The sequence below is a fragment of the Pleurodeles waltl genome, chromosome 9 (assembly GCF_031143425.1).
Source record: "Pleurodeles waltl isolate 20211129_DDA chromosome 9, aPleWal1.hap1.20221129, whole genome shotgun sequence".
Taxonomy (NCBI): Eukaryota; Metazoa; Chordata; class Amphibia; order Caudata; family Salamandridae; genus Pleurodeles; species Pleurodeles waltl.
The window spans coordinates 141,308,785-141,336,684 of NC_090448.1; the positions used below are offsets into that span (position 1 = coordinate 141,308,785).

General features: G+C 43.3%; 1 protein-coding gene across 2 annotated transcripts in view; it reads right to left on the reverse strand.

Moving 5' to 3' along the window:
- Positions 1–23,904, reverse strand: part of CHDH (choline dehydrogenase) — a 46,688-nt gene extending 22,784 nt beyond the window's left edge. The window contains exons 1-3 of one of the 2 annotated variants that reach the window (XM_069206439.1): positions 23,764–23,904; positions 9,774–10,558; positions 7,074–7,225 (exon numbers count right to left, since the gene is read on the reverse strand). In XM_069206439.1, the coding sequence (XP_069062540.1) occupies positions 7,074–7,225; positions 9,774–10,491 (870 nt within the window). In that variant the 5' untranslated portion in view covers positions 10,492–10,558; positions 23,764–23,904. Of the gene's footprint in view, positions 1–7,073; positions 7,226–9,773; positions 10,559–23,686 lie in introns of both variants that reach the window. The other variant, XM_069206440.1, reaches the window with a different exon arrangement.
- Positions 23,905–27,900: the final 3,996 nt, after the last annotated feature.

Below are 27,900 nucleotides of genomic sequence, written 5' to 3' on the forward strand. Positions count from 1 at the left end.
CAAGATTATTGTTTATAAGAGATATAGAACAACATGGAAGGAGTGTGATCTGAGGTGGAATTGAGGGTCCGTCTGGAATGGAGTCAGTTTGGGCACTTTACGTCAGGGGACCAACTCCTTCACAAGTGGTCTGACATAAATGTTGAAAAGATGGGGCTACAAAGATGACCCTTGAGGTACTCCGCAAGGACCTTGTCCTGTTTTTGGCAGAGAAAGAGGACAGTTGCCTAGTTTGAGATTACCCAGGTAAGAAAGATTCCATCCACACAATTATATTAGGCGTTTGTTCTCTTGAGCAGCCTACATGCAGTATGCAAACAAACTATTAACTTGCACTGTGTTCAAACCAGGGACCACTTTTGTGAGAAAGCACAATATACAGATGTGTTGCAGCTGCAGATGTAGTCGGCACACTACTGAGAAGCAAAAACTCTACCAAAGCAAGAATGCCAAAGAGCATTTCATCAACTACAGTTACTACCATATGAAAACACAGAGGACTGCTGTTATGACTTACAAGTTAATAGAAATATTTTAGTTACATACTGAAGCACGATATTAATAGATCATTGTTAGATTATGTCTACAGCAAGCAAACCATGCAAAATTTGCCTGGCAATGTTATCCAAGGGGAAAGCGGTACCAGAAAGCTATCGACAGGTGTTCACAGTGCTTATAGTAAAGCTTTTGACCCAATTTAAAATATGAATTTATTATGTAATGGGTGCCGCCATTTTCTCTCCTGTTGAATTGTCCATTTTTTGGCATAATAATATACAGTCTTCATAAAGCCGGAACATTAGCATTATCAGGATCCTCTGGTCAAAGGTAAGTCTCTCTCCGAGTCCGCGGCCAGTCATCGGCACTCCCAGATTTGGATAGTTGATTCATTGCTAATCTTCCATGGGTCACAGCACACTCCTTCTTCACGATTGCTTCAGGGTGATGGTTCTTTAACTTCACCATGGCCCCCTCTGGATACACGGGAACTGTAACAGAGCACACAGGGCAGCAGCCCTTTCAGGTTACAGTAGCACCCAGGGCAACGGCCTACTTCTTGGTATAGAGCTGAACCAGTGTGACGGACATAAATCTTTACATTGGCCACCATCTGGCACACAGCAGTCAAGGCACTGGCACTCTTCAGGTCAGGCACATGTTGGTGGCCCTTTTGTTCCTTTAGTGTGACACGAAGGGCGATGACCTTTATTCTTTACCTTGGCCCCCACCTTTCACACATAGGTAACGGACAACGCACACGGGCAAACGACCAAAGAGGTGCACATAGATATGCAGTCCAATTGGTGTGTCAGTCTCAATAGACCTGAATCTCACACTCTGCTCCTGGGATACACTTGGCAGGTTCCCCACTGGACATCACGCCATTCATGCAATCTCCTTCTCCTGACAGGGCCTTTTGGTCTTCCATCAGGCAAGAGCTAATGCTACAGGCTCCAGGCGAGTGATCTTTATTCTGCTGGGTGACATCTCCTCACCCAGCATGCGAGACTGGCATGCATTAGTCCACAGTTCTAGTCACAACAGGCAGAAGCTCCCCTTTTTTTAAAATCCATTTCCAGACACAAATGTGATTAAGAGCCACATGTACAAAGCTTTTTTCTTGCTGCAAACGGCCTGATTCGCAGATTTGAGCCGTTTGCGAAAAGAAAAAAGCATTTTGTGATGCACAAACCCAGTTTTGCAATTCGGTAATCTCTTTACCGAATCGCAAAATGTGTTTGTGAGTCGCAATTAGGATGGGGCATTCTCTTCCAAATTGAGTCGCAGTGGGATATATGATTGTTTTGTGACCGTGAATGTGAATGTGGTCACAAAACAATTGCAGGTAACAATCGCAGTGCTAACCCATTTGCAAACGGGAAGGGGTCCCTATGGGACCCCTTCCCCTTTGTGAATGGATGGAAAAATATTTTGCGGACCACTGTCTCCTCTGAAAAAATGAAAAGAGAACTTTTTATTTTCGTTTTTTTAATACATCCAGTTTTCCTACAAGGAAAACGGTCCGCATTAAAAAAAAAAAAACACAAAAAAAACCCAGAACCTGCTTTATTTAAAAGCAGTCGCAGACATGGAGGTCTGCTGTCCTCAGCAAGCCACCACCCCTGTGAGTGTGGTCATTCCCAATGGGGTGGCAAATTGCGACCTACCTCGTGAATATTATTGAGGTAGGTCATTTGCGACCCCTCTGGGAATCGCAACCAGTGTGAGTTACACTGTTTTGCATTTGGTATTGTGACGAGCAATTTGAGAATTGCAAAGATTCACAAATTCCGAGTCGCAATACCAAAGGGTCGTACATCTGGCCCTTAGTGTATCTATGAAGTTGGTGTTCTTGGGGTTGCCTACTTCGAAGTGCCCACTCCTCTTCCTCCAGAGAGCCATCCATTACAGCTGGAGTGTTTCCATACTTGATAGCCCCAAACACAGACCATGGAAGTTACTAGAGGATCATCCCTGGATGACAGCCTCAGTGATAATGTGTATTAAAAGGTTACAAGGGCCCCACGCATTACTCTTTCTGTCTCTCTTATCAGCCCCATATCCTTCATGAGATGTGTCCAGGCTCCTTTCATCAGTGACCTCTTCCAGAATATGAGAGAGAGAGGGAAGAGAGAGAGGGAAAGAAAGCGAGAGAGAGAGAGCAAATGCGCCAGGGGGCTTCCAACAAGGAAACTACAGACCTGCATGCATTGCACCCGTCACAGGCACCTATGCATCCTTACTGCTGCATGTAAGTACACATGTAGCCCTCCATATGCTGTACCATTCAAGACAACAGCACATAGCAGCACAAAGCATACAAACCTGTACTCTCTGTGTGCATGTATGGTAGCTCTCTCAGGTTCATGTACATACCACTGCTGTGCACTCACAGATGCTTGTGCAGTCTCCAAGCGCGGTAGCACTAAGGCTCATGCACATACCAGCATGGTGCACATACCAGAATGGTGCACTTAACAACTGCACATGCTGTCCCAATATATTATAAAAGTCAGGTTCACATGACTACCAGAGTGGTGCACTACTCACATGCATGCACTGTCTCCTTGTAATGTAGTACTCACATGTAGATGCCAGTAAGGTGAGCTCAAGCAAGCACACACTCTCCCTACTTCTTCTGTGATGTAGGCCAAGGTTGAGCTGAGAGCACAAGCCAGTAACGTTTATGAGTGGGCCAGCTGGACCCACTTCCATAACACGTGTCAGAAGAGCTGGCTATGTTACCGTATCACTCACTATAAAACAGTATGCTGCCACCGCGGCGCTCGTGCTACTCATCTCCCAGTGTGGGTGGTAGACCGCCACTACTATCAGGGAAGGCCATGGTGCACCCCTCCCAAGCTAACCAAAGCACAGTGTTTGAGAGAGGCCTAGGTCATGGCATAGAAGTATAATTCGTCTTAGCTCATGATCATAAATAGTGACCATGGATCCAGATATCACCAAAGCTGGAGCATTCAGGGCAGATGTTCATGTCTACTACCATGTGAGAGACTTTTCCGTCCCAACATCAGTGACTGTGCCTTTTTAACTGATTGTACTGGCTTCTAAACTTTTAGGGTTTTAACTACACTATAACCGCACTTTTAGGGATCTGTGCAGAGTGGCTAGCTCTGTTGCAGCTGGTGGTGTCTTTTTCTCCCCTCCTGAACATGCCACTACCCAGTCGACATTTTGAATGTTGATCCAAGTTTTCCTTGAGAAGCGGCAGTATAGTGGAACCTGCAGTGTGTCTGCACAGAGGACATGCCAAAGGCAAGTCTGTCTTGGCATGTTCACGACCGGTTGTAATCACAGAGCAGGTATGCTGCCAGTTTCAATTCGTTTCTGTAGCTCCCCCATCGCTCCTCTGATCATTAATGGTTCCCTGAACAATCTCTATTCCCCTTCTTAGGAGCATGATGAAGGAGCGAGCGCAACTATAAAAGTGTTAGATTTATTAGTGCGAAAAACTCATTCTCTTTTTACCTTGTGCCTCTCTCTTTGTCTAGCCACAACTATACGCTACATGGTCTTTTGAATAATGATTGTTCAGGAGTGTGGAAAGCCACTTTACTTAAATTGTTGATTTTAACTTAGACATTCTGGCTAGTACAGACACCTGGTGTACTGATTTTATATCAGATGTCTGTGAAGACATCACATGTGAGGGCTATGCCCTCTATTATGCACACCGTTCGGAAATAAAAGAGGTAGCAGTCTCAATATCATAATTAACAATTCATGGAACAGTATGAAAGTTTTCTCTGTTTGTGAAGTGCTTAGCATGAAATGTAAATATCCCTGTGGTAGGTTTTAGGTCTTGGCTAGAGAGCGCACACGCTGCCTCTTCGAGACATATTGTTTAACGCAGTGGGCTACAGCGCACCCATAGGCTTACCATTTGTTTGCTTCAACAATGCTCTTCTATCCTTCATTCCTGTTTGTCTACGTCATGCATGAGTCCTGCCTCTTCTTCTATTTGGCCCACCCCTAAAGCATGGGCTAAGTAGTTTTGTCTATCTGTTGCTCCTGTTTTTGAAGCTACTTTTTTTATTTGTTTAAGCACTTCATATAAGTCCTCTTGTCTGCACTCGCTCCATACCTCCATTCATGTTGCTTCTTCCCCCACCCCCACCCGCCCCCATCCGTGTTGCTTCATTTGCCCTTCATGCTTTCCTACTGGCATGTTTTGATACTTTTGTATTATTATTCTGTTTATTTTCTTGGCTTTTTGAGGTTACTCATTTTCAATCAATATGCGGACTCAATGGGCTTCTTTCATATTGTAGTCACTTGCATCGGCAGAGGAGCCTTGTAAACAAAATATGAGTTAATACTTGGCATAGATCATCAGTGATAACTTTCCTATCGGAACTCAGATGATGTCAGACACATCTATTTAACATGTCTCCTTTCCATATACTTTAGTCAGGAACACACACTTTCACTTGCTGCAGTGTAATAACGTTCTTCTTCATTTGTTTTCTGTGGTTAAGCTCCTGAGAAAACAGCCCAGTGACGAGGGAGAAAGTCGCAGTGACAGACAATAACATTCTTTCGATCTTTTAACTCTGCGTGCAGTCTCATTTATGTGAAATCTAGAAACAATTTCTCAAAAGTCTGCTTGCTCCTTGCCCAGATTATCGTTTTTACAGAAACATGGCATTTTAAAAAAATACAAATTAAATGAGTTGTCTGTAATATTCCTTTTGGTGATCGAGAAAACTTTCTTTGCTTTTTCTTAACTTCCGAGGTCTACTGAAAAGAATGCAATAACAAGCATTTGCACTGCAATGGGTCTCGCATTTGCTAGAGTTAGAGCTATTAGCGTTATAAACTCCTAACCCGACTTTTCTTGCCGCACAAATTAAAAGAAAAAGAAACGCAGCATGATTGCGCTTTGTAAAATGCAGTGCGATTGCGCAGAAATTGAAAACGGAAAATCCGAGCGTGATTGCGCTATGTAAAGCCCAGCGTGATCGCTCTGCGTGGAAAATAAAAAGATAAAGTAGTCCGGAAACCATGCTGAAAACATGGAGCCTCGTATGTTTTCAGTAGATTACCGGTGCTGTGTAGGTGGGCTAAACACCAGAAAAGGCATGTTGTATGCATGCCTTTCACAAATGAAAGCAAGCGGATTTTAAAAGGCAAGTCCACGAACCAATGAAAGTGACTGACGTGACATGGGCGTGGTTAGAAGCCCAAAGAGAGATTACAGCAGGGGAAGGAGCGCTTTGCACTCGCACCTAAAAACTGTTCAGGGCAGCACAGTCAGTTGTAGAGCACAGGCTTTGTGCGTAAAGGGACTATTAAATCAATCCCTTTTCTCCATTGAAGCGAGAAACTGATAGAGGGTGTCAGGAGAGAAGCTACACAACTTTATATCTGCATTTGATTCTGCAAAAAAAAAAACAATGTGGCTTGTTCCACTCTGGCCCTGGTGGACCATTACAATTCTCTGCTGCAATACCTGGCAGACTATTTAGCCACAGTTAAGCAGATATCTAACAAAAAGAAACCAGGTAGTTGCTTGTATACCTTGAGGTAAAAGTTCCTAACTCGTCACTTCCTGTGAATGAGCACCTCTGAAACCACTGAAAAGTCTTGAGAAACTACTTTCCAGTGCAAAACTTTTTTTGTAAACATGTAATGCAAATAGTACTTCACGCAACTTTGAATTACCTTCATGACTGGTACACAGGTATTCCCATTCAACTACTAATAACTTTTGATGAAAAAAGCCCTATCTACTAACAATGGCAGACAGGGCTTTGCATAAAAAAATTAAACATCATTGAGGCAGGTTTAAAAAGGAGAAATGTTACACTCTGATTCTGTGAATAGCCAAAAAGCAGTAAACTTACTCAAAGTGTAAGTTACCTTTGTGAGTCAGGCCCTATCTCTCTATATTTAAGTCTTCGGACACAATGCACCTTTTCTTTTCATGATAGTCAAAGCATACTGCACATCATGGATTTCAAAATATAATAGATTTCAGAAATCCAACAAGCATCGCCAAAGCTAGTAGGTCAGGCGTTACCAAAATAGTGACTTATGCGTTAACCTATTCATTTCGGAACTACAGGCTTTGCAATGCTCTTTTCAACTGTATAAACCAGCTATCAACATAAATGGTCTCTTTTATGATTTATTAGACAACCAACCATAAAAACAAAGTTTAATTTCACAACTAGAACAAACTGAAGAGAATATATACTAGCAATAAGTAATAATACTTCAAAAGCATAAGTACAATATGAAAATGAAAAACAAATGCAAGGGGAGTTTTTTTTTTACTTGTATGAACAACTCACCAGATGGACATGTCCATTTAGAACCGATCAACACTATGAGGTAACATTTAAAAACAAAAGTAAGTAATATTAGGAAAGGTAAGATACTTTCAAGTAGGTGTCAGTAAACGTGAGAAAAGTATCGGTAATAAACACAAAACTGTAATATTTGGGAAGAGTACTCCCCAGCACTGGCAGATAAACGAACACATCCACCCGACCATTTCCTGTTAAAGCTTTAAATGAAACAGATAGCTTTTTCTATCTTGTAATTACCTTTTTCTTTTGTCCATTCTTTATGTATTCAACTCCAACAGCTTTTGTGCCTTCAAACAGAATTTTTGTGACAAGTGTTTGATCTTCTGCTGATACATTCTGTCGTGCCAGAGCAGGTCGAAGATAAGCACTGGCTGTGCTCCACCGCTGTCCTACATATTCAATAAGGACAAAGGAAGATTAGCATTTTTAATAAAAAAAATAAAATACAATAAATTAACAAATACCTATTGCAATGCATTTACATCCAAACAAATAAATAAGTTTACTTTTCTTAACTTTTATTTGACCAACTCCATTTGTATACTTAAAGGTACAACTTGAGTCCACTTAAAACAGCATCAATGTACTTTACATTGGATGATACTCAGGGACTGCCGTTCGAGAACTTTTGCTGCCTCTAAAGTAGATTTTTTCGATTTAATATATGAAGATGAAGTAACCTTTACTGCTAGGAGGCCTCTATCCGAAGATCATCTAATCCCAGATTGAACTTTACTTCATCCATGTATCATTAGTACAACCCTAACATGCTCCGAAAATATTACAGAATGATTCCTTCATTGTAAACCGATCTGAGGGCTTGTTTTTGAGCGGTTTCATTTACTGCACTGCAGGCTACAAAAAAGCTGACCATCTCAAAAACATGAGGAGGACAGATGGGCAGCTTTATTGGTGCCTTCTGGTCGGCGAAAGTTCACGACTCCTGCTTTGTTTATTCCTCGAATTACACAGATGAAGCAGCAGCGAGGACACATTTATTTTTCTATATCAATAATACAATACCCACGTAGTACGGTGCCTTTAATGGATGTGGAAATATTTTATCACCGCATTGGATTTTATATGTCTATGTTAAGTGTCACCGCCATGAAATGACTAGGTAAGCATTGCTCATTTTTATTGTTGTTTGTGTGTACTTTTATGGTTGATTTGGCACCCGAATAAAGTGATTGTGACCGGAATATGGAAATTACCTAAAACTATGACTGCAATCAAATTCATTTTACTCTTGTTACATAAGTACAGTCCATCTGCCCAAAATGAAACAGGAGTCATATCCTTTCTTCAAACAGATTTAAAACAGAACTAATGAGATATTCTGACAAAGCTATAAACTTCAATGAAGTTGGAACTGCTTCACCTCAGCATTTAATATGACTAGCTCTCCTAAAGTGCATAACACCGTGGCATCACTTCAAGTGAACTCAGCCTAATCTAAAAAGCTGGTTTTAGCGAAGCCAATAAAACAGAAATTTGATTGCGGACTGCAAAGAAATACAATATCAATTGAAAACCAAGCAGGTGAATGCCTTGTAATAAATTACAGGAGGTATACTATAAAGAGAACCTAAACAACTGCCACCCTTCATAGGAAAATATCGGAATTAACGGAAGTGTGAACAATCCAACTGCCAAAAACTATCTAGGGCGTCGCAAGATCTCTGCGACGCTGGAACTAAATTGTTCGTCTAAACAGTGGAACGATTTCGTGCAAAAAGAACACCTCAGTTAATGTCAGTGACCATCTAGTCCCTTGAAGTACACTGGGCGAGATCTATTGCTGGGCCGGAAGGCACTACAGCGCTGTATCTGGGCAGTGTTTCCACTACAGCACGGTCAAATCATTATGTATCTATAGAGCTCAGCACAATCATAAACACTCATAAAATCCTACCTAATTGCTTTTGACAAGGTAGAGTATATTCTGCGTACGCTTGTGCCTTTTTTTCTATTTTTCTCAAAGCGATGCCCTGGCTGCAAAGGAGAGCAGCCCTCCATCTGAGCATTACTAACTAATAATATTCAGGAATGGTCGCAAGCCGTTGATATGATGCCCTTTTGCAACTCACTCTCGTGCAGTTAGCAACGAATTGCAATGTGGACTCTGCAAGTTGCAAAAATGTTTGTCACTTTGTGATAATTTTTTGGGTTTTTTCGTCCCATTCCGGTGATCTTCCTTCTTAAAGCTTGGAGAGCAGGCTTTGAGACTGTGAAAAACTTAACATACATTCGGCTAATTACGTTCACACCTTGGCCCATTTGACAGAGACGGCGCACTGCCGGTTTGCATCGATGCACAGACATCACCTGCAGAGTCCATCCTCCATTCAAACGAGCTACCCTTCGATGGCGCACTTCCTGCGCCACAACTATGCGGTTGGCACACAGTAGGTTCGCCTTCCGACTACCTCTTGTCTATTCACAATTCACCGACGTTCATTATAAGGCCACTGACCAATGAACTGCATGAGACTTTATAACTACCAATTAAGTGGCAACAAATACAACTTACATAGCTTCATAGAGGGCTTTGGTTCCCCCCCCCAACACTTCCAAAATGTAGCCTACACACCTGTATCGCTTCAGAGAGACAACATGTGTGTGAAGGATGCTGGAGCCCAAATTTGGTGTACTCTCTTCTTTTACTTCATGCAGCCTACAGGAGATGGAACCACAAATATCTATTCTCCTTTGAGTATAGGGAGAATTCAGTTTATTTAATCAGCTCAAATTTTTTTTAAAACTGGTTGAATTTCTCAGCTGTACGTTAGAATTAACAGCACGTCTGCCGCAACTCATGTTATGTACTGTGGTTCATATATATTGCACGATAGATATATGTCTTTAGTTGAACATTCCTCAGATAAGTTGCTGTAACCTCATACTGTTTGTAAAAGGGAATAGCTTTGGGCTTACCTTTGTGTATAGTCATATCCATCCAGCCAAATCCTTCTTGCTGAAACCCATTCATGTCATCAGTGAAAGGATATCCTGCTTGCTGACCCGCCTCAATAAAAGCACGGTGAAGAGGGTGATTTGTTTTACCTCGCGTGACGTGTAAGGGTCCACTTCCCCCTCTGTATAAATTGGGGCCCAGCTCATGAGTTTGTGCCTTTTTAAAATACGGTAAACAATGCTCATAGTCCCATCCAATGGCACCTTCTCGTTCCCATCGATTGTAGTCCTCAGCATGTCCCCGTATGTACACCATGGCATTGAGCGAAGAAGAGCCACCCCACACTCTTCCTCTGGGCCAGTACATAACTCGGTTATCCATATGTTTCTGTGGCGTTGTCTGGTAATACCAATTGTATTTGTCATCACAGAGATTATACACTAAGGCTGCAGGCATATGAATTTTCCATAGTAGTCGCTTGCTACCTAGAAAAGTATCTTTAGGACCTGCTTCCAAAAGAAGCACTGAATTATCTGGGTCTTCGGATAGACGGTTTGTTAAAACACAACCAGCAGAGCCGGCTCCGACGATGACGTATGTGTAAGAGTCTCTATTTTCAGAGCTCTGCGTTGCATAGGCACTGAACCTCTGGAAAATATGCATACTGTGCTTTATTCGATGGCCCTTGCTGACTGTAGGAGTACAGCACTTGTGAATTGCTTTGAATAAGTGCAACATTCTCAATGATGGCTATCTTCTGGTCTTCCACCGCACTTACTCCCTACTCTTGTTGGGGCAGGGTTACCTAAAACAGGAAAAATCCCAATTAGACTAGAAACAGCAACCTAGAAAAGTATCTTTATCCAATGGTGTATGCATTACTACTCAAACAAATAAATACCAATGGTAAAATTATTACAAAACTCTGGTACATATTTAGACGTCAGCAAATGGGTTACAAATGAACATTAGACAAGGCTAAATATAACAAGCGGTTGAGACCACTGACTCATTCCTCTACATTTTTCAGTATATACTAAAGGACTGCAGATCAAGTGTAAGACTGAGTGGAAGATCATTAGTGAGGATAAACAGCACAACACACACTTAAACAGCCTCTAATGCACATAACTGGCACAGTTACAGCACAACCAATGAAGTAGCAGGTGGCAATATGTGGCGAGAAGGCAAAGGAGCAAAAAATATGAACTCAGGTATGAGATATAAACTTTTTGGTCACAGTAGGCACAGTCAGAACAAAGTCAAAGTGTCCACCCCTCATTTGTGTATTGCAGGAAGGAGGCAAATTGGTAATAGGAGGAATGGATTCCAATATCACCTTCAATAGGTTGGAAATATGGCATAAACAATGAGATGGGAGGATGTAGGACAACCCTGTGACTGGTAATAACCAACTGCAAGACAATGGTAATGAAAGAAAAAGAAAAACATACCTGTAACATCTCAGTGTCAGAATTATCCAAAGGAGGAGAGACATCAAGACACTACACTCATTAGGTAAAGCACAAACTACTTAATTTAAGAGACAGTTCACCTCAACTGAAACAGGAGATGAGGCCTCTGCTCCAATGTACTTAACTTTCAGGCTACGAATCCTGGGATCATTCCAAGACCAGCAGAGAGGCTTGTCACAAAGAGGGTAATGTTGCACCTCTAGATTGAACACATTAGAGAAATTGTGAGGTGGACAAAGCTTGAAAAACAATAACATGACTATATGCAGGTTTTTCGAGTGTGCAGTAGCTTATTTATTTGAGCATTAGCATCAACCTCTAGCATTCTTGGGCTGTGTGCAGTGCAGGATTGCTTTACTACAACCAGGTCCTGAACTGTAGTTTGGCATGCGACTGCCAGTACATCACAAACAATTGCGAACCTTTCAGAGACAAGAATCTTCACAGCAGTGAACCTTTCTGATTCCCTACTGTGTACCCACACCCCCAGCGCCCTTCCCACGCCTTCCACCTGAGGCTGCTCTTCACAACCTGATGTAGATACAGAGGTTTTCTGATGGACAAGATCCAACACAAAGCACCTGATACAGTGAAAGACAATACAGCTTTCCAAATACACTATGTAGAAAACCAGTTCATACCCCCTCCTTGAAAGAAAGGCTGTGAAGGAAAGAACAATGATCCACAAGGTGGCAATAGCCAGGTCTCCACCAATTATCTGAGAGATAGATATAATCCCAGTGAAGTCACTGAACATTTATCAGAGGGTGACACAGGTTTGGTTGGAGGGTGAGTGGATGGAGGTGCATGCAAGGCATTTATCTTGGATCATAAGTAATCTCAAAGATAATATAATTCTCCAAATGCAGGCACATTGAGAGATGTACCAAGGGAAGTTGGATTTTGTTTTGGGTCTCCTGCAGTCTTTGTATCAGTGGTCATGTCATAAGGGCTTGAGTCAAAGTGAAGGACGACGTAGGCAGAGCATCCAAAACATAAGTAGTTCAAACAACCTGAGCACACTTCACACTGAAGCTCACAGAGATCAACTTACAACATGTTAATGGAATGATTTTCAACCAGCCCAGATTTTTCGGCCAACAGCACTAAGCCTGCTTGAACTTGTTTGTGTACATTTATAACAGGACACGTTAAACTGCAAGTCCCAGCATGTTAATGCTTCAGGCTGAAAACTGGGGATCTCCTGGCATGGGATCAGTTGACAGCTATAGGAGCCTTTATCTGAGGCTTGAAAAAATGACAGGGAGTAAATGGTAGAAATCCTCTATTGCCTCTATTTTAGGCTTGAATTGCGCTGGGCACCTTTTAGGCATATCTGTTTACAAATACACTGAGCTACAGTATTCGGAAGGTTTTTTCTTAAAGTCGGATGGCGGAAACAGAATACAGTGTAGATTATGTTAATTTGTTGAAATTTAAAGTGCATACAGAATGGCCTTATTAGGGACTCCCATGCTGTCAGATGTCTGTGGGTGCCTCAGAACGTGTACTCTTTGTTGCCATCACAGACCCAAGTTGGAGTCATCCTGTGATAATATTTTGTAGGCTGGTGGTGTCATGTTCAGTGAATTTTGGGTAGGTGACTTTGGTGCTGAAAGGTCAGCCACAGATAATTTACTTACTCCATATAAATCTCTTTGGCAGGTGACATACCCTTTGCTCGGCGATTAAATAGTCTAGGTCTGTTGTTGCTGACTGCTTCAATCTTTCAATGTGGTGTGTATTTCTGACAAGTTTAACTGAAAGCAACATAATAGCCCTCTAGGAGGCATATCAGTACTGTGTTGTGTGGGGGATGTTGATCCTTAGCTGTACTGCTAGGAGATTTCTGTGTAGTTATATAGTGCTGAGTGTTTGCATTTCTCTGCCGTGTTTTACTCACATACTACAAACCAAGCTAAAAAATGAATTTAGCTTTTTCTTGCACTACAAGAGTGAAATCGCAGTGGACTGGCCCATTAATCCAGATGGTAACTTGAGCAGAAATCCATCCAACATTTTCAAGGAAGGGATAAGGCCTACTGTTATACGTTTATGCCAAACAAGTGTCATTTCAAATACAACAGCCATCACAGATGATAATGTGAGTAGAACCCCCATAAGCTTCTAAGGGGCAAATTTTTCCATCTCACGCTAGGTTGAGAGTGGCCAACTTTGAGGATGGGTTCGTGCCTCAAATTCCCTTAGATTCTAGAAGGCTCCCAAAGACAAAAAATCGAGCTGAACGATTCTTCTAGGGTGATGCATAAAACCCTGGCCAGTCTTGCACCCAGCACGTCGCAGGGATAGACCAAAATGATGGCCAGGCTGGTGCCTTGTCCAAACGAGACTAATCGGGTCCCTATCCATTTAAGTGCACATCTGCATTTTATATTCTAAAAGCCACTAGGCGTCGTGTAAAAATGAGGTGGAATCCTGCTTAACTTTCCTGCCAGATATTTTCACTTAAATTTTTGGTAGGGAGTTACATTTGGGGACAAGCTACACAAGGATAGCAAAGGGTAAGCAATGCTATTACACTGTGATGAAATTTTATTTACTGCGTGGCTGCAAACCACTTGTACCCTTTTAGTAGCAGGCATAAGTGTCTTTGACGTTGTGCTTATCCATTGAGGTTTTCTTATGGGGGTCTCAGTCGGTGTTGCGAGAGAGCACAGCTGTGTGGACGTCAGGTTTCCCCTGCGGTGTTGTCCTGAATAGCGGTGGCTCATTTAGACCTGGGAGCCAATCATGTGTGAGAGAGAAGTGATTCAGGATTATCTCTACTGGGTGTATTGAAGAGGAGTTGCCGGTAACATGACCCTCTGCCTAACCCACTTGAGCAGGATCAACTGGTTTGTCCGCTTGGTAGAACTTATGTTGTGCAGAATGCTGCTCTACTTTCCTCTGTGTTTGTTGAATGTTGGTGTGAGTGGGTGCGTGGGGTGGACGTGGCTGACTGCAGTGAGGAACGTGTTTTAAGATGAGCTTAATGTGCGGTCGCTGGATTAGGAAATAGTGCAACCTTACAGTAAGGGTTTTAATTGTGATGTCTACATCATTAACTCACTCTGTCTTGATCTGCTCAGGCTAGTACACTTCCCGAGGACCCCGTACCCTAGTACCCGAGGCACAGCACCTCTTTTATCCAAGATCACAGTTTTAGCATGTGAGTGTGTTAAACTTCTCAATTTGATGGGGGTGTGATTGATTCCTCCTCTATTTTTTTTTCCAGATAGGCAGGGCTGCAGCAGCGCAAGTCCAAACGTTGTTGTGGATTGTCAAGTCACATGTTCTTTGAGTCTATTAATAACAGGGTATGTGGATGTTTTATTTGCAACAATCTGATGATCTATCACAAGGCAATTGTTTGATTTTATCCTTGTGTTAGGCCGATTTGAGTGTGTAATGCTTGAGTGATTAGCATGTAAGAGGGTGATCGTCACCTTGCTTGCAGATGTGGCATGTTTGTAGGTAGTTTTTTTTCCTGGGTAGTTTTCTAAGTTAAGCTGTTTGCTTTTGTTCGAGCTGAAAGACTAACGAAGGAGGCTTACCGCGTTTGGATTGGTGATGCCAGGACACCAGCATCCCATGGATTTCAAAGTAGACCACAGACCCTGCGTTCGGATTGCACTGGAGTGGTATGCTTCGTATATCGTGCACGCATCCTCAGCCCATCAGTCTGCATGTATTCATTCATATGCCCAGGTGCACACAGCATCGCATGCTCAGCTTAGTCCTCAGCTCTGCCTTTGCCCTGAATAGGGTTTACTTATTTACTTTGCTCTGCCTCATACCTGATTGAACTTTGATTTCTCCACAGTCTCTTGATTTATCAAGCGTGGGATCTGGGTTTTGAACCTCAGTCTCCTTTCGTAGTCGGGGATCAACACTCGAAAACCCGTTCCTGAAATATGTTGCCTATGTAACGTTCCCTGGGCAGCTATCGATGAGTAACACTTCACATCTGTCAAAAGAAAAAGGCAGCACGTTTGCCTGTGCTGGCAATCACCATACTTCCTATTGCACTGAAGGATTTCACTAAGAGAAGACTTCCGATTACATTTACAACGTAAATGAAGGCAGTTCCAATGGATCACATATATTTCCCTTGAAAGTCACACCTTCTACTTGTGATATCAATCAGGTCTGCTGGATACATCAAGTTCCATTTCGAGGTGCCTCTTGCTGCTGTGGCAGGCCCTACTTTCTTCATTGCAAAGCATGTGTTTGCTCACAATCTGAGCATTTCTTGATGGTTTGTATTTGCTTTATTTGAAGACTTTGGTTTGAAAGAATGCCATTAGACTGGCTCATTTGAAAGGTTAAATAAAGACAGAAGCTTGCTAAACACTTTGGGAAACCAGAATATAAACCAGCAAACAAAAGCATAACCGAAAACACAGAAGCTGTGGACACCATCGAGATTCTACAGTGAGCTTTGAATTTTCATCTTCAACCTGAGATGCTGAATTTATAGCTACAGGACGGGGAGTTTAGGCAAACCTGGGGGATTATAAATGTACTGAAATGCAACAATCGTGAGAAATCCTCAGCCACCCTTGATAGTGCCATGTTTCTTATGATAATCCTCTTTCAGTTCCCTAAGCGCTCTGTCCTATAACACACACTGCCCTACCTTGTACGCAATCACCAATGCAAAGAAACTAAATTCACCGCCTGTGGCGAGATCTCTTCTTTAAGGTCTTTTAAATTATTGCTTTGCATTTCTAATTTGTAGTGTTTGCTCCTACACAACCAGTGGCATTTTCAGATCCTGGCGTACACTGATTAAATCAAATGCAGCAAGTAACTGGGTGATTTTACACAATTGTTCCCTAATTGCTGTGTGCTCAAAGAAGCCACGGTGCTGGGCAGAATTCCACAGACCAGGCTGCAGCGGTCTACTATTAAGTGGTCTCAAGTCATAGAGGGCATAGCTTCCTGTCCAAAGCAGACCTTATAATGCCAGTTCCTTTTTAGGTTTGGGTTGAATACTCAGCTGTTTGCAAAACATAATGCTTACAATATGCATGGAGCAGGCATTGGGCCATCCTCCTTCAACCACTGGCTCATTCAGATCACTCTTTCAGCCACTGGCTTGCAACAATGTCAATTACAACTTATTGATTCCCACTTATCTGTCACACTTTTTGTCATATTCAGTTCTTTACCTCGTGCATGCATTACATACAGAATTAATGATCCTTGTAAGTGCAACACACACTCACAGTACCACCAGTATCACCACCCTAGTACAAATACCACTACTTATCAATAGTACACCATTTAATAATACCAGGACTACCATTATCACTCTCCAAAATTACCATCACCACCACCAATATCACTAATACAACCAATACTACTACCCTAATACCTATTTCACTACTTGTCAATAGCACACCATCACCATTAACAACACCACTACTATCACTTTCCAACAATACCATCACGACCACAGATACCACTAATAGAACCAACACCACCACTCGCAGTACTACAATACTATTACCACCAGTTCCACCAACATAAATAGTACAACCAGTACACCACCCCCACAACTACCAAAATCACAATATTGTCACCAATACCACATCACTATCTTTGCCAACAAGACTTGCATGCTAATAGGCCTTATGTTCACAAATTGTTGTAAGGAAACATTTCTGCATGCCAGTGCTTTCATATGCTGTCACTTTAAACTAAGACCTACTGGCTTTGCCAATGTTTGTTTTATGTTGGTTTGAGAAAAAACCTGGTATAAGTCATCAAGTCTAGGCCTTTCTTGGGATAATATTAACCATAGCGAAACCCAAAAAATACAACTAAGAAAAAATAAGCAAACTAAGGCCACTGACATTTATGAGCTTCACACGGCACTTTGCATCACAGTAGTTTGAAAGTAACTTGAAACTTTATACCAAGTGTTTCATTTTAAAGCATTTGTAACAATCTGTCAAACTAGATAGTATTTGAAGACGTCTTTACAACAGTTGGAGTGTTGATAAATAACAAATTCTGTCCTACATGCCAAGCACGAGGCATACACAGACCAAACATGTCTCCTCCTGTTCTACTTTATGCTCTGCAGTAGATGCCAGCAATACAGATCATACTGGCCCCTCCCAAACTCATGTGTGCCTAACTCATATTCACTGCAGATGTCTTCCTTCGGCACACCGTCGGCTCCTGGGCCTGCGTTCCCCACCAAACTGGGAGACCAGCCACACACCTGGCTACCGACTGCTCACTGCCTAGCTGCAGGGCCTGTTTCTGTCGCTGTCTTGAAACTAGGTGTATTATCGCTCCACTGGTGAGCCTCTGGTGGTGCTCACCGACGAAAGTGATACTGAGGCAGCACAACATCATTATACAGAACTGAGAGAGGGCGTGGCCATGGGATCACATAGATTAAAGTTAAACTCTCTTCTACACCAGCACAGGCAAAAATCTCCACCAATCACACAACTGTATTCGGTCAACCAGGACAGTCATCGAATTATGTCTGGCATTCCAGTTGGTAGCCCATTTCAGATTGTTGGCATACTATCTTCATACCTATGGGTACCACGTTTACAGATGCTCTTATGAGCCTAAAATGCTGAGAATAAATGGAAGAGATAATAATGCTTCATCTGAAGGGGGAGCAAGTTTTTAAATGTTCACACAGAATGAAGGCAAGCCAACAACACACATGCGTCCCAAAGACTACTGCCCTCAACATCCATTTTGCATCAACGGCAAAACCAGTCTGTGATTGTTTCTTATTACAGAAAGCCAAGTAAGGCTCAGAAGATTCCATAGACAATTTTCATGTGTGCCCCAAAGACTGACACAACGAGACAGGAGAAATTGTGCAGAAATATACCTGTCGAGCTGAGAGGCCCCATCTTAACAGAATTGGTGTGTCATTCCCTAATGTGATCAATCCAGGCCACTCTCTTGAACTTTCAGATACCTTGACCTCTCACACTGAATCAGTGCTGAAAGAGTTCCCGTTAAAAAACACAAATCTGTAAACGGAATCTCTACCTTGCCCATCCAATCAACCAACTTTTCCATGAGCTCCATCTATGCCACTAGCGATGGTTCCTGGCCTCATGCCACACCCATAGGAAGAAATGTTCAGCATGCAGGAAGATGAATCACTATGCAAAGGACCGTAGGTCAAGGGCCTAGAGGCCCACATAAACAGAGACTACCTCTTCAACTCCCAAAGTCCAGAAGTCACTTGCACACCATCACTGCCACAGTTACAAAAGTTAGAGGAGGATAAAGTGGTGACTCAAGTCCCTTTCCAGGTCGTGCATGGGATCAGCATGTGAGGGCCATCGTGAAAATAGCCAAAATGTTGGGTACAAATCTGCAAACAACCTGGAACCATTCTAATCAGCAAAGAGGCATCCATTTATGTGATGTAAAAACTACAGAAACCTGCTCAACGTACCACCAACCATTCAAACACCTTTGACATCTTGACACATGAAGGCACTGTACTCCTGCATGGTATTTGATGCTCACACTGCCCACAAATGTCACATCATCTGTTTGAGGGTTTGTCACAAATTCTGGTCAGGTGTTCTCACAGGCAGTTACATGGCTGAGAAACCTCACCTAATTCAAGTTGCCTTGAGCGTCATTACCTGCAAACTCAGTAACATTTCTTGATGACTTCTTACATCTTTCAAATACACAAGGTTTGTGAAGTAAAAGATCACATGACTTCCCACTCATCACATACATGAATACCAAACTTAAAGCAGAAATTGCAGGCCAGAACAATCAAGCATCATTGTAAAGTATTGAAGACCCTACTAATTCAAACCAGGTGAAGTCTCCACCTGCATGGACATGCGCCTTCCTGATACCACCTAAAACCTACAGTCGGTGATTTGGTTGCTGAAGTTAACATGGCTTGCTGAACATCAAAAATTAGACTCTTCTATAGGTTTCATCAGGAGCTCTTTGACCCTGGATCGAAATACTCCCCCTTCTCAATGCACAATGAACAGTCTAAACTTCGGCATCTCAATTACTGCTGAAGTTTTCCAGAACAGTCATCAGGGAAGTCCTCTGTGGGTTCAGTGAGGCCATTAACAACAACGATGATATCCTGATCTTTGCTAAAAACGCCAAAGAACCCCATTATCAACCGAAGGCCCTTCTGCAGTGCCTCTAAGAGTGTAGGCTAACAACAACCAAAAACAAGCGTAATTCTTCAAACAGAGCACGCATGTTTTTGATTACCGTTTCTCTTTCAGTGGGTAGCACCAGTCCCATCTAAACACATCAAATCAGCTTCTCCAAAGTCCTCAGTATCCAAAGTACGTAGCTTCCTAGGCATGGCCATGCACTGTGGTCAGTTCAGTGGGAAGGTTACCTCTCCCACTGAACTACTAGGAGATCTTAAATCTACCTCAGTCTGAGAGTAGAAGAGTGAGTACCATATGGCCTTTTAGGGCACCAAAGACACCCTTTAGCAGAAACCACACTCCAGTACATTGGTAAAGCTAAACAGACTGAATTATCCAGAGCTGAAAGACGTACAGGCTTCGGGCTATTCTTCTTTGAAAGGAAACATGTAGTGTTTCAGCAACAAAAACCTACAACGGCAGAACTGAATAAAGTTACTAACAAATCCAGAATAAAGCTATAGTTATGCACAAAGGATTGAGGCACTTTGATCTTTACCTATAAGGACACATCATTTAAGTATTGATCAGCCAGTCTGCTAGCATATCTCTTTCAAGGGTCAACATCTAAAGCCCCAACACATACTGAGAAATGATCCTGAAGCATCAAAGTTACATCTACTGACTGGGGTCCCAAATCTCTGCAGACTTACTATTGCAACATATTTAACAGGCAACTGATACCGATGCCGGGACTGCAGGAGAGATGGAATTCTATGTCTGCCTGGTGATGGAAGGATCCAGCCCATCACCAATGTCGCTGTCTGAAATCCAAGCAGCTACCAAAACTGATAAGTGACTTCAGATGTTAATCCATGCAACAAGCTAAGGCTCTTAGAGGACTGTTGTACATGACTAGCCAAGCTTAATAGTGGAGACCCGCCAGATTCTGACATCATTATATGATGTCATAAATGAACTGGTGGTATCCAGAGACTGCCTGCTCTTGAGAGGCAACCGGCTTGTTTTCTCATCAGCTTTAAGTGATCACATCCTTCAGCTGGCCTAAGCTTGTTACACTGGCATCGTGAAAACCAAAATCAGATTGAGGATTAAAGTCTAGTTCTTTCTGCTTGATGGTGTGGCTGAGGCCATGATAAAGAACTACCTTTTATAACAGGCAGTAGGAACACCAGACATCGGCTACTATCATCAGTAAAGACATGCCATCTCACACATGGGGCCAAGCCAGCACTGATTTTTTCCATCTTCCACATAAGAAACACTTCCTGGCTGTAATGTTATTGCAAGTACACAGAAGCGGTGCTACAGCCGCAGAAGAAATCATCCATAAGATCAGGAAAATCCTTGCTACGCATAGGCTGCTGAAATATCTGCAAATTGATAATGGTCCAACGTTCCTAAACCAAAAGTGGGCTCACTCAATAAGTATTACAGCAAGACCACTCCGAGGTGGTCAGTGCCAATGGGGAAGCACCATGATTAATACACACCTTGAACAAAGTTCTACGCAAAGCACGTTCTCTAGGGAAGAACCCATAATGAGCACTAGTCTCTTTCGTGTAGAAGAATCTAAGCAATTCTTACCCAATCTAGGTGTGTCTTCCTGTTCAGCTCTGCATTGGTAGGACAATCTGATACCATGGCACACCACCCTATCAGATGATCCTGAGAGGCTATGGGTTGCTGTTGCAATTGGTGTCTTATTGGGGCAGTTTTCATCCATGTTTAAAGTCAAACCCTATTTAGGGGACAAATGTAGCACTGCATTTTTGCCAGTAACCCAGGTGAATCCCTCCTGGTGTTTACTGTCGGTACTTTCTAAGGCGTGTTAAACAAAATGCTATAGATCAAAGAAGGACCACACCTCCTTTTGTTTTCCTTTATGTATTGGGATACAAGCCAAAAATACAAACCACAGTAGTATCCACTAACAGTATGTTAGTGGTAATGGTACATTTTAAGGCACATTACTGAAGTTGCTCAGACCAAGCTGTGTGATTGGGTATCTCAGGTCTTGGAATAGTACTGCACTAAACATCATATATAAATGTATAAATAAACATTATAAAACTAGTCTCCCTGGGCCACTAAATCAGCCAACACAGTGCCAAAAACTACCCTTTATGCTAGTGTCAAGAGAGTTCGGCCAAACCCTACACGGTACAAACTGTATCTAGGTTAAAGATTGCAAAGAACTAAATAGCTCTAAGTCTAACATTTCACTGAATGCAACAAAGTTAGTCACTTCAGATGAGGCCCGCCCACATATCTGTTTAGTGATGTCTTGGCATTATGAGGTATACGAGGTATAGTCTTTCATTGTGAAAGCCACAATGCAAAATTCCATTTACACATGCCAACCTAGGAGCATGCAAGTGGTATGAAGTACGGTTCAGAGGCAAAAGTTGAAGTGTTGGGTTAGGAGTCTAGGGACCAGATGTAGGAAAGTCCCAAATTGCGACTTGCAATTTGCGAGTCCCTGCGACTCGCAAATTGCAAGTCGCAATTTGGGATGCAGAAAGGTGTCTCAGATATTAATGAGGTGGGTCGCAATTTGAGACCCCATAGCGACTCAGGGCACTCACGGGGATGGAGGCCTGCTGGGAACAGCAGACCTCCATGTCCGTGACTGCTTTTAAATAAAGCAGTTTTTTTTTTTCAAAGTGCAACCCGTTTTCCTTAAAGGAAAACGAGCTGCACTTTGAAAAATAATCTGAAACCTTTTGTTTCGGTATTTTTTCAGGGCAGGTAGTGGTCCATTGGACCACTGCCTGCTCTGAAAAAATATATTTTGGTCAAGTCACAAAGGGGAAGGGGTCCCAGGGGACCCCTTCCCGTTTGCGACTGGGTTACTGCGAGTCCATTTGCGACCACTTTCGCGGTCGCAAATGGAATTGCATACCATTGCGACTCGCAAATAGGAAGGGAACACCCCTTTCTATTTGCGACTCGGAAATGCATTTTGCGAGTCGGTTCCGACTCTCAAAATGCATTTCTACATACCAGATGGGCTTTAGCGACTCACAAATGGCGTTTTTCGCCGTTTGCGAGTCGCTAAACCTTTCCTATATCTGGCCCTAGGAGTTGTGTTGTTAAAATGGCCTGGGGGAACAACATGGTGGATGGGCATATAATTTGAATCTCCTGGGGCACTTGGTATTATACAAGGGACAGCCGACAGGTGTGTGATCCCTTCTGGAATACAAACTGTGCTAGGGCACGTGTAGTGCTGGTGCAGTTTCAAGGGTACACTCCCATGCAAATGAGGAAACACTTTGCCTCTGTGCGCAAGTCATCTAATAGGTACAGGCTTAGAGCCAAAGAAGCTGCCGGGGGCATTGACAGTGCCACAAAGAGGTGGGGGACAGGCAGCGCAGCTCCCCCTAGCATGCCCCTTGAAAGGTGGTAGATAACCCCCAGGAGGAGGGTGCAATCCTCATTGCATATGCCTGCAGGTGGGTCTCTGATCCCCTTTCAAAAGCAGTTCTGGTTGCCAGTTCTACCGTAAAAATGCGCTGTCCTCAGGAAAGGCACAAGTTTGCGGCTGCGATGGAGGCAGCACATTCACTGTTTTAAGGTGCACTGCCCCAGACTCTGCCTGGCTCATCTAGAAGTGCAGACCGAGGCACTGCGCCCCATCTATAATATTGACCTACGTCGAATCCAGACTTTCGAAATGGCTTAAACGTGATCCTGTGCAAATCACCGCACCTCTCGCCAACTTCAAATGCCTTATCTGTCAAAAAATAGTCACCTATAAGGAAACCAGCTTTCCTTTGTCGAAACCTCGGTTGAATGGTGGCACCCGATTTGTGCCTATGGTTGCCACCTGTCTCAGGAAATGATGGGCTGAATGTAGCATATATATTGTTCAGTAACTCCTAAGAGGAAGAGAGCAAGAACACCACTGGAACGTATCATATTCTAAAGATGAACAGGTCTTGGATAATAGGCGATGTTAAATTACATTTTATGATAAATATTTACATATTATTAATGTATTATTTATAAGTTAAATGTTTCACTAGTTGATATTACAGTGACCTACAAATGGGCACTTTTGGGGATGCGAAATTTCGACGGTATGCATCTTAATACGAAGTCTCAAATCATGCAGACATTAATTAGCTGAAACCCCTCGTAACGAATTATGATACATGCAACAACATGCAATGCGATTTATTTATAAACCCTGGTGGTGTCACGTGAACAGGATTAATTTAGAGGTCTCAGCAGCTCTGACTCAAAGGTCGACATGGATTTATTTACACGCAGTTTTTAAACTTGGTTAAATTATACCTCCTTCCAGTTGCAAAACCTCGTTGACAAAAACGAAACGATCCTCTCGGCGCGCTCGAGTAACAGGTAATGCTTACCTCAAAAGTTACAGGAGGAAAAACAAACGTTAAGGAAACATTTAACACGTGCAAAATTTGGTTAAAAAATCAAACGCGCCCCTCTCGAAATCGGGGAGAGATTACGAAATTCTATGCCCGCCCCTCCCTTCAGGAATCTGTGACGAGTTGTACATACAGTACTGAGTAACTGCTGGGGAGGCGTGGTTCTTAAAGCAACAGTACAACTCTTTTAGAATCAATCCGGAATTACAAACCGCATTCATGTCGATGTGCAGGCGTTTGACTGATGAATCTGATACCCCCTTATAGGAGGGGTGTATTAGATTCCGTTAACACGAGAACAACTGGAAATTGTCGTTTTTACGTTAAAAATCCTGCTAGTTGTCGAATTCCGGTGCACAGTGAACGTAGACACCAGGAAAACGTCAATATAAATAGAGAAGACATATTTTAGTCAAAATATTCAGATTTACAACTTCCGCAATGTGGCAGTAAACTATTATGCCAGCGAGGCAATAAAACGCAAGGGCGTTGCACTGCTCCATAGAATGTGGAACTAGTGACATGGGCTTTAGGCAAACATGGCGTCCCTGCAAAATGATGAAAGGGGGTGGAGGGTGCATGCCAATTCTGATACTCTTCAAAACCTTCACCTCACCCCACCTTCTAATAATCTCACTGTGGACACTTTTATACTTTAAGTAAGGCCAGCCTCACCAGAACAGTGTGCTTGGCATCATGTATTTGATTACATTTTTAAAGCAGTAACAGAAATTAACTACAGTGTTTAAATAAGTCTAGACATTTGTAAACAGTGGCAACTTAATAAAATTATTTTGAAAAATGTAAAGGGAGGCCCAATTATTTATTTTCCCACTCGGGGAAGTGGGGGGGGGGGGGGGGGATTGGCATTACAAAGTTTGAAGACCACTGCCCTAGAGACTTTTACAATGTTTCACAATTTCTACAGCCTTTCACCACCTGCAGTCCTGCTAGCTGGTCGTGTGGAGGACGGTTTTGCATACTGGTGTCCTCCCCCCACCAAGAGCCTTATGTTTGCCCTTGGGGGCTGTGACAGTGGGGGAGACGCGGCACAAGTTGCTTCAAGGAGCTAGCCAGAAATTGTACGTGAACTAGGGTACTGACTATCATTGACTATCTCTGTCAACTAAATCAACGATTAAACCACCATTAGTGGCCCTGGCCCAAGGCCTACTTTGTGTTCACCATTAATTAATATATAGCCGGTGAAGCCAGTAAAGGGCAGCAGCTTTGGACTAAGCAAAAAGGTCTAACCATTTTCTAGGAATCTGCAAGCATTACGTGTTAATCGAAAGCCCAGTGGTTCCCAACCTGTGGTCCGGGGACCCCTGGGGTCCGCAAACCCTCCTTAGGGGGTCCGCGACTGCTTAGAAAGTTAAATAATATTAACAGATTAAGTCCACAGCTTTTAGCAATGACTCAGTGGGGGGATCCCTGGATTCCAATATTGATTCAGTGGGGGTTCCCAGGTTCCAGTAATGATAAAGTGATGATAAATGTTTGGGGATTACTGCCCTAGACCGATTACAATGAGGCCAGGAAGATCCAGGTCCCGGGTGCAAGCTGTCCAAAAAAAAGAAAGAGGGAGGCCACGGCTCCTGAGGTGCCACTTGCCAAAAACTCTAAGGGGAAGACAGTAGTAAAGACCGTTGATGAGAGGGGATCCCTATCTGCAGAGGAAGTGTTCACTAGGATAACTGAGGTAAAGCCTGATGTTCTATCATGGATCCTCAAAAGCAGTGGATCGGGGGCAAGTGGAGAAGGCGTCAAAAGTCTCAAACCCTCAAATATTCTTGATTATTTTACATCGCTTGAAGAGGAAGGACGGCACGCTTCAGTCCAGTCTGACTTGGGCCCAGCCTCTGAGCTTGAGCATGAACACAAGTTTCAGAGTGTAAAGGACATGGCGACGGGTGGGGAGCAGCAATCATTGCCACCACTACCATTTTCAGCAACTTCACATTCACCCCCACAAACGACACTCCCACCACTTTCTCCAATGGTCATTGTTTCCAATATGCCAAATTTGTTGCAGCAGCGCTGTGGGCTAAAGTTTCCACTAAATGGTGTAATGGCCATAGCTGAAGATGCAAGCTCCGACTCAATATTTTATTTGTTTCCAGCCTATGCAGACACCCTCACAATTTCACCTGCGCAACCTTCAGTTTTTTTGATGGGGCTGAATGCACGTCCGTTGGAAGAAACCAAGGCTATCAAGGATGTGTCCACTCCAAATGACGTACCCCAATTGGGCTCTCCAAAAGCAGAAAGCCCAAAAGTAGAGGATGCTAAAGCTACTCAAGACCCCAATGAAGCCCTGACTGGGCTCTGGAGTGCCGTACTAACACAGTGCTAGCCACAGTGGAGGCACTGAATCATCACGCTGGTCAACATTCAAGTTGACTTGGTTAATACACTCGCTGTCTTTGTGTCAAAAGCTGGAGAGGCTAAATGCCCTAATCAAAAGAGTTAAGCCAGGCCGATAACCACTACACAGTGTGTTCATGTAAGGAGGTGAAAGATAATCTATTGCAACTACCTGCCCTCTTAGAGGAAATGGTTGGGGAAATAAGGAATGCAACTTATGAACCAAAAATCAGCAAGGACCAATTATTCAAGGATCAACATGAGAGTCTGAGAAACGTCAGCAGCAATAATGTTGGTCACGTGCCGAGGAGGACCCAAGGGGAGGAACAGACTAGTACAACTGCAGATGATGAAAGATGAATGGTACCTCAAATGGAGGGGAGTAAGCGAGAGGGCATCAAGGTCATCCCGGTCCCAAATTGTCAAGAGATCAGGCCAGCTCCCATGGTCAATCTGTATCCATTGTTCAATGCCCCAGTACCTCCCCCCATGAGAAAGTGGGAAAGGATGCATGCAAGAAAAGGCAGAAACAGAAACAACCCAGCGAGAATGCCCAAAGAATTAGTCCATGACAGAAGCAAAGATACCACATTGATAGGCACTGTGTAAACTAAAGTGGAAATAGAGTGGCATGGCCCCAGCAAGGCCCATGAACATGAGTGCAACCCACCGATGGGAACAGGGGATGCCGGCCAGTCCAGGATCATGGATAAAGTACTCAGCAACACCAAAGCCAACATATTTGTTATTATTGTGGTCCAAGGCCTGCCACGATCCTGGCAATTAATACCCACAATCAGAGATGTGGTGGTCCTGGCACCATGAGAAGCCTTGAAATACCCCCTCCCAGAGATACAATCAGGATCAAGCTCCGGGGATGCCAGGGCTGGCAGGGGCCAGCCAGGCACACTCCAGTAGAGCACAGAGGGGCGAGAGTAAAACCCCAGAATCAACACCATAAGAGTTAAGGACAGCCAATGGGAAGAGAAAAATTCAAGAAGAGGAACTGATGGAACACAATGGCCCTCATTAGAACCGCGGCAGTAAATGCCGCCTACCGCCGTGCTGACGGCCTCCAACATACCGTGCCTGCAGCGGTATTCCACCACGGTATTATGACCCACACTGAGAGGTCTGCCACAATATAGACACCCACACAAGTCCGCCACACCAAAGGTCAGTGATAAACTGGCGATAGCAAAACCCACACTGTTACACCAACAGGAATACGCCCACAGTATCACGACCTACAAATCAACGCAGCGGTCTTTCAAACACGGTAAATCATTGGCGGTACACATCGCTGCGCTCAAAATACACACACATACAAAACCACACCACATTGGACAATTCAAACTACACACACCTGACACACATACACACACCACAACCACATACCCACAACACTATAAAACACACACCCACATTACCCACAACACCTTACAGCGAAAAAAACAATAGTAAACAGAGAGAGACAAGCCAGGAGCACCCAATCAATCAGAGGAACAGAACACCATCACCCATACACCATCCACGCACATCACAGCATGCGCCCCAACACATCACCCCACACATCACCCCACACATCCTCACACATATCACTCGCACCACATCCATGGCACCCCAAAGACAACCCAGGTTTTCAGAGGAGGAGCTAAGGGACATGGTGGAGGAAAGCAGACGGGTAGAGCCACAGCTATTCAGATCACAGGTGCAGCAGACGTCCATTGCAAGGAAGATGGAGCT